At 30.5% G+C, this 8452-nt stretch overlaps 1 protein-coding gene across 1 annotated transcript; it reads left to right on the top strand.

Annotated features, from left to right (window-relative positions):
- The first annotated feature begins 5455 nt into the window (after nucleotides 1-5455).
- LOC141689149 (ethylene-response factor C3-like) lies at nucleotides 5456-6390 on the top strand. Its single transcript, XM_074493333.1, has one exon. It carries the CDS (start codon nucleotides 5570-5572, stop codon nucleotides 6227-6229), a length of 660 nt encoding a protein of 219 aa, XP_074349434.1. The 5' UTR covers nucleotides 5456-5569; the 3' UTR covers nucleotides 6230-6390.
- The last annotated feature ends 2062 nt before the right edge of the window (nucleotides 6391-8452 follow it).

Here is an 8452-nt window from a genome sequence, read left to right as displayed (position 1 = left end):
TTGATTTCCCTTTTTTTAAAAGTAAAAATAATACGAAAATATATTTTTTGTAAAAATATGTACCATTAATGTTACCATTATATTAAAAATATACGAAATCAATTATATTCAACAAGCTATTAATATGTATAATCGACAAACTAAGAAATCAATGCTAGTGCAAAATGATTATTTGTAAAATAATACGTTTTTTAATATTTTTCTTGTATTATATATATATAATTTTTAAGATTTTTGATATTTGTAATATATGATGTACACAATATTATATTTTATAATATTTTACGCAATATTTTATTTTGATATTCAAGATTTTCAATGAATTCATATAAGTTTGACTAAATATAATATTATAGAGTTTATAAATATCAATGTTATTATTCTTAACATATATAATATTATTATTGGATGGTTTCATTATTGTAATAGTTTCCTTTTTATGATATTTTCCTTTATCATTGTGTACCTGTTGACTATATAAAAACTCATTCTCTTGTAATTAAAAACAAGTCTTATTATAATAAAACCCTACTTTTCTCTATTCTCTCCATACTTTATCATGTTATCAAGAGTTATGGTTCGATCTAAGATAGGTTATTGGTGACTTATATCGAGGGTGGCTTCCACGTGTTAGGTTTAAAATATGTGTTTCGATATATTTTTTTCTCGTCTTCTCCGAATCAGTTATCCGAATCGGTTATTTGGATGATTGTGAGTTTTAATCATAATTAATTTTTTTTACTTTGAATTGGTTAGTTTTCTCTAGGAAACAATATTGATTTTGGTTGGAGTTTTTTTTCTCGTAATTTCGTTTTATTTTGGTTGTGATCTTTTCTACTTCTCTTTGATGATATTGACTCATTGACATTTTTTCCTAACTTTCCATCTCACCTTCTTTTCTCTTTCTCGCGTGATCTATGATGGGAGTAACCCTAGGTGCATCTGTATACTTCTTCGTTTTTTATTTTTTCGCCAACATGTACACAATAATAAAGAAAATCATGCTAACAAGGATACTATTATAATAATGAAACTATCCAATATTAATAATATTATATATGTTAACATCTCCCTCAAATTCACGATAGTGAATCGAGAGTTTGCCAAACAAGAAATGGATGATATCTCTTATATAGCTATGATATGAATTTTGTTGGAAATTTTTGGTTGTTTTGGATTTGTGACTATGTTGGGATTCATTTGGATACTTTTGGTTTCTCAGTTGCAGATTTGAATCGTTTGATAATGTGACTCCATTTTATTTTTTCCAAACTCTCGATTCACCATATTGTGACTTTGAGAGGAGATGTAAACATATATAATATTATTATTAAATAGTTTCATTATTATAATATTTTTTTGTTATAATAGTTTGCTTTATTATTGTGTATGTTGGCTGTATAAGGCCCCAATCTTTTATAATTGATAACAAATATTATTATAATAAAACTCTATTGTTATTTCTTATCTCCTTACTCTATCAATTATCCTAACTTATTTATTTATATACTCCAAAACATGCAAAGGCTGTTTGCCATGGAGGAGTAAAAATTTTAACGCCGGACCATAAATGCAAATCACCGGGGACTATATATTCGACTAAAATAGGACATTCACATATTTTAAATTAATAAATATTTTTTAGTCAGGAAATCTTTTATAATTTTATCAAAGTTTAGAAGAGGGAAAGTTGAATTACTTTTGTGAAATTCTGATTTGCTGTGTTCGTGGCTAGCCTCGTGCTGATTGACCTGACCGCTAATATTACACACGTGGTAATGTAGATTAGTTATTGGATAAATTATGGAGTTAAGAAAAGGGGGTTGAACCCATTACAAGTGGCACTCTTTTCATATAATTTGGATGTGTATATGTACCATACACCATAGTACTTTAGCAGATAACAAAACTATACAACAGAATATACGGATCCTTATACGGTCATGATAATTCAGTGTAATGACCATGTACCATGAATCTGTATGTTTCAAATAGTTTTGTGTGCCAAGAGAGCATTTTGCTTGGTCGTCATCAGTTTAATATCACTCCCAAAAGTTATTTATATGTTAATGTATTTTTATATCATTAGGGTTTAAAGAATGTTTAGATCCATTTATCCACGAGGGCAACTGCAACTCAATCTAGGCTAAGTTCTTATGAATCTAGTTTGTGTCTTGGCAATTACAAAACCTACTTGCTATTTTGTAATTACCCTCAGATCACACAACACATGCATCACCATTTTTATAATACTAATTTATTTACACATCTAATATGTTGGAGCCTAGTTCGAACTACCTTCCTAATTTCCTTTTGGCGACCTCCCTTGATCTCTGCGGCATGTCCAAAACATCCTTTGTATGAGCACTTAGACGTAGTAATTATAAACACTAAAGGGTTGTTAAATTAGAGTTTCTAATTTTTTCAATACTGCACACATGTCTTCTTTGTCAGGAATACTTGCACATGCTTGAATTTAAATATTTGCCATAATAGAGTAGAAATATGAATAAATATATATATTAAGAGCAATTAGATGGATTATTGTAAAAGTTGGCATATTAGATAATAAATATGATTATGTTTCATCAAATATCAATCAAGATTTAACTTAATGCCTCACAGTACATCAAATAATGCACAGGGGGAAGTCATGTATCTGGAGTCTGGACTATATATCTGACTTTCGACCAAGATGTACTTTCCATAATAATAGGCATAGCTAGGGCTGGCCCTTATGTAAGGCGGCAGCCTAGGGCACCACAATATTTCAATAACATATGTTTAAAGGTGTATTTATTTTTTATATTATTTATTTTTTTTATTTTAAAATACAAATTTTAATTAGAATACATTAACATATATGTGATTGGGGGACATATTAAAATTTTAAAATATATTATTATTTTTGTGATAACTTTATTTTAAAATTAAAATATAATTTACTTTAATTTACTTTAAAAATATAATTAATAAATTTATTTAATAAACAAAACAAAGTAAAATTGTGAAAGGTTTGGAGAAATTGAGTTTTTGGACTATGCGCGTCTATACCCATTACCCCAGATGACCAGATGAAGTCATATAACAAAAGTACAAAACCCTCCCCTTCCCTCTGCTTAGCTACCGAATAAAATACAGAACACAGATTGTTCTCTGTTCATTCTGAATATCAATTATCAAAACACTGGAAGTCATCGACTCATCGTGAAGATCGGATCATCTGTGCTTTGCAATTCAGCAATTATAACACATGTATGGTTTAAAGATTTCTATTCTAATTACTTTTTTAATAATATTGTAATTTATTATTTGTTTATTATTATTTTTCAATTTAAGGATTTGATGTGAATAATTAGAGAATAATTGAGATTTGTTTTTGTAAAAAGTAGTATGTCTTTTGTGATTTACTGATTTGGGATTGTTGACTAAAATTAATTGTATTATTTTGTTTGATGACTAGATAATTTGAAAATGAAGCGTAACCAGTTATCAAGGCATCAAAAAAGGCAAAAGAAATTGAAAGCGGCAGAAGCGGAGAAATTGCAAATGGGCTCTCTTGACAAGTTTTTTGGGAGAAAAACAACTAATAGTGGTGATATTGGGGTTCCTATTGAGAATACAGATATTAGAAAATAATCTGAGAATGAAGCTACATATACTGAATTTGAGCAGGAGACTAAAACTGAGGAGCCAGAAACTCAAAATTCATGATACTACGTCAGTGGCTTGCAGGAGATTATTGCAGAAGGTTGAAAACTTGGATATTTAGCGTACAAGAAATTCATTATATTCACTTGCCACTTTAGATTCAAGTAAGTTTTCTTTTATACAATAAATATATCTTATTGTGATTTTTCGGTTATAAATATGGGCACCATTTTTGAATTCCGCCTAGGGCACCCAAATACATAGGGCCGGCCCTGGGCATAGCCTATATGCATTACAGATGATAGTCATGATTAATATTGTTTGAGCAATAAATATTTTTTGTTGCATAGGTGCATGTTTTGCCAAAATGTTCTATCATAAAGATATTTGGTAAATTTTAAAAATTGTTGTCTGAAAAAGTATTTGATCTAAAAGTAGCCGTTAGCAAAAGCATGTCCCATACTTTTAGAAAAACTGTTTTCAGCACGAAATAACTATCAGTTTCACCATCAAAACTTTTCAAAACCATTATTTTTATATATTATATCTCAAAATATGCATAAATTAAAAAAATTACCAAACAATTATCTAATTTTACTGACAACACTTTTTTGTCATAATACAGTAGTTCTCAACCGCACTCTCAAATGGAGCCAAAGTTGATAAAAAATACTTGTATATTTTTATTAAAAAACTAAATTTTCAACCTTTTTTCAATTCTTAATTAGTATTCTATATTTTAACTTAACTTTAAATGAACACTTTTGCATCAATACTAGATTTTTAGATAAAGTATTGTCAGGCATAACCAGGAGGAGATTGAGGTGAGCCTAATGGTAACGGGGGCATCAAATTGGGAAATATATATAGTAATAATACAGATGTGAGTTTCAAAAATTTATAATTTCTAAAGCAAATTTCAGTTAGCTCATTGGACGATGCTTACCACTTGCCTTTGGTTGTCTGCCAACTTGATTTTTAAGTAAGAATCAATTACATGTTTTAATTATTGTAGTTGGTTTTCTTGAATTTGCATTAGGTATTTAAATTACTTTTGTCTTTCTTTTAAACAACTAATTTTACTTAGCTAGCATTGATGATATTAATAATTATATAACTATAGAATGATTAATCTAGTATAAATTAATAAAGTAATTCACACTAATTAACTGTTATATCTATGAAGAAAATGTAGTGTAACCGTGTAAATATGTATTTAGATGATATTCAATTATATAAAATACAAAAACACATAGTCACACAAATTAAAACAGTGCAAATCATACAACTCCTGCGGTCCTAGTAAGTCTATCCATCTAATGTTTTGGGTCACGAACATCTCCAATAAATTTTTTAAATAAGCTTTTAAGTAGAAAAATAAAAATTATTAATAAAATTGGAACTCCAAGAAATTCTTAGAAATTTTTTAAAATTTTAAAAGTCTCTTGTCTCTTTTAAAACACTCTTTTAAAACACTAGTATTATAGATGCTCTGCTCTAAGCTGGTACTGGAATGATTAATGAACTTTGAGTTTGTTGTTTATGTTTCCATTTGACCGTACTGTTCAACTTTCTAATTCAAGAACTTCCCACGACATCATGACACGTGGATAATTGGTGATGTCATCATGAACGCACGAACTGGGTCCCGAGCCGCCGGGGTGAAGACCCACGTGTAATAAAACAACCTGCAAGTTGAGTGGTCCTGTGCCTACTAGAAAACAAATGGGACCCCCGGGCCCAGACCCTACTTTACAAAATATATATAGTATACTATAATAATCTTAATCTTGGGAGTATAGACTTAAATAGTAGTCCTGTTCAGCGAGTATATAAAGGGGGTCAGTGAACACAAACATTGTCAACAACATTATCATATTAATCCAATCATCTTAGAATTCAGAGCTTCATTTCAGCTATGGATCCTACTTTCACTAGATATTCATCACTGGATTACTCACCGGAATCATCCTTTGGTTCGCCACCGGAGTCTTTCGTATCGTACGGGACTGATTTTGATCTTAGTTCCCTCCCGTTCGATTTTAATGACTCTGAAGAAATGTTACTCTTTGGCATTTTATCAGAATCTGCTCCACAAACACATTCTTCTAGTGTCATCAAAGAAGAGGAAGTGAGTTCGAGCTCGAAAACCGGAGAAGTCAAGAAAGAAAAGGCCTATAGAGGAGTTAGAAGACGTCCGTGGGGCAAATTTGCTGCAGAAATTCGAGATTCTACAAGAAATGGAATTCGAGTTTGGCTTGGAACATTTGATGATGCTAAAACAGCGGCTATGGCTTATGATCAAGCTGCATTTTTGATGAGGGGTTCGATGGCGATACTTAATTTTCCAGTGGACAGAGTTAAGGAATCACTCAAGGAAATGAAGTGTACTGGAGTTGAAGAAGGATGTTCACCTGTGGTGGCATTGAAGAAAAAACATTCGTTAAGACGAAAATCGATTAGCCGGAAAAACAAGAAGAAAGATTGTCAAACGGAAAATGTTGTGGTTTTGGAGGATTTGGGTGCAGAGTATTTGGAAGAATTGTTAAGTTCATCTGAAAGTGTTGGATTTTGGTAAATATGATCAATAAGAACTATCAAAAGCCGAAAAGTTGTCCAAACTTCCCCTTGTTCATCCCACTTTGTTCTTTTATTAGTTTTATTTCTTCATCCAATCTATAATAGTATTTGTTTATTTGTGATTTAGTAGCATCTGATATAAAATGTGAAGTTGCCCCAGTTTTGGTCTTCTTGAGTCTGTCTATATCTACTTAATTCAATTCAAATGTCTTTTCATTTTGGTAATGAAAATACTTCTGATATCATGTTAACTGATCGATGCGTTTAAGCCATTGAAGTGTCATGGATGACATCCTCCTCAAATTTAGAGTTGTTAATCAGCAAGGCAGATAGGCTCGCCTCCCTGGCAGTCATTCATACCTTGAAAATTTGTTTTTCGCTTTGCTGGTGTTTGTACTTTGTAAATCATGTGATGGCAGGAGGCATGTGGTCATGAAAAATTTCACATTGCAACTCTTTCCGCATAATGTTTTTTTTTTATTTTTGATAAAATTATTATTTTTTAAAATCTTCTTTCAAATTAAAATACACAACAGTTAGACAAACCTGTTTCTTGAATGAACTTTATACTATACTTCACAAAAATAATTATTCTAATTACATTGTCAAAATACTTTACGTTACGTGCATAAATATTAAACAACAAATATAAAAACGTAGAGGTGTTTAAGATTATGCCAAAATTAAACTTCTGTTTAGAAGAAAACTTATTTTAAATTATGTGATCTCAAGTTTTTCAATAACATTAAAAGCTACATAAGTGATTATGAGACAAGGAAAAGAAAGACTAAAATTATGAACAAGACGGACATTGAATTCCTAAATAATACTCCCTCCGTCCCCGCCATTTGTTTACATTTGGTTTAGGTACGGAGATTAAAAAATATGTATAAAGTAGTGAAAAAGATAAAGAAAAGTGAGTGAAGTACTGGGACCCATTAATTTTTAATGTATAAAAATGAGATAGTGGAGTAAAAGTAATGTGAAAAGGAAAAAAAGTGAGAAAGTGGTAAGACCATTTACCATTTTTGATAAGTTTTGAAATATAAAGAATTGGATGGGATATTTAAAAAGGAAATTATAAAAAAATGGTTGGGACATAGGGAGTAGAAAAATAGATAATATCGGTAGGGACATGTTTGTCGAATGTATTGTTTGTTTTGTAGGCTGTCAAAAACAATGCTGACATTGTATGAGCAAGCACACATCACTATATTTTGACATCTTGCTTCCATTCCGGCTGTTCTCGTCACTGTGAGGTTTAATGGTGACGCTTGATGCTGGGTGTAATAATTTCTCTGTAATTTATTACATAAAACTATGATATTGTGCAACTCCCTCGGAGCAATTCCAAAAATGGTCTAAACACTTTAAATTTGGACCGATTTCGGTTCAAATTTATTTAATAGTGACCTAAATTTTGGACCCATGAAGAGTGCAGGTCCAAATTTGGACCGACACTATTTGGTCGGTCCAAATAGTGGCCTAATTCCAATAGTGGCCTAATTCCAAGAGTGAACTAAATATTCAAATTTAGACCGATTTCGGTCCAAATTCATCCAATAGTGACCTAAATCTCGGTTCAAATTTGGATCGATGAACAGTGCAGGGACCGACACTATTCATCGGTCCAAATTTGTACCGAGATTAAAATAATAATTTTCAGTATATTTACTTTAGTTTATTACATAAAATTTTGATTTTGGGTATTTATAAATGTAATTAACTAACTTTGACATATTATTATTAATTAATTATTTAACATATTCAAATATTAAAATAAATATCACAACACATAAAACTGGATTTGAAATGGAACATAAATGAAATACAATATGAACTAAATTATCAATTTAGTTCGACAAATTAAATCATATAAGATAATATCTTATATCATATAAAAATAAAATATTTATAATTAGAAAGGCTTAAAATATTAAAAATAAATATTTTAACATTTGAACCGAAATTTAGACCAAATTGTTGGAGTTGGAGTTGGAGAGGGGTTCGGTCCAAATTTGGACCCACTTTTGATCCAAACCAAACATACCTAGTATATCCCGTTTATCGCAAGGTCTATGTAGGGTAATATGTACACAGCCTTCCCCTCATTCAAAAGAATGAAAATGCTGTTTCCTGAATGTAAGTTTCAGTTATCTAACTAAGATTGAAGAGAACATCAAAAACGCACATTAACATTCAAGTATGAAGGAAATGATCG

Source organism: Apium graveolens, chromosome 10, assembly GCF_009905375.1.
Source record: "Apium graveolens cultivar Ventura chromosome 10, ASM990537v1, whole genome shotgun sequence".
Lineage (NCBI taxonomy): Eukaryota > Viridiplantae > Streptophyta > Magnoliopsida > Apiales > Apiaceae > Apium > Apium graveolens.
Note: the sequence above shows the minus strand (reverse complement) of the source record. Positions and strands in the feature narration are given on the sequence as shown.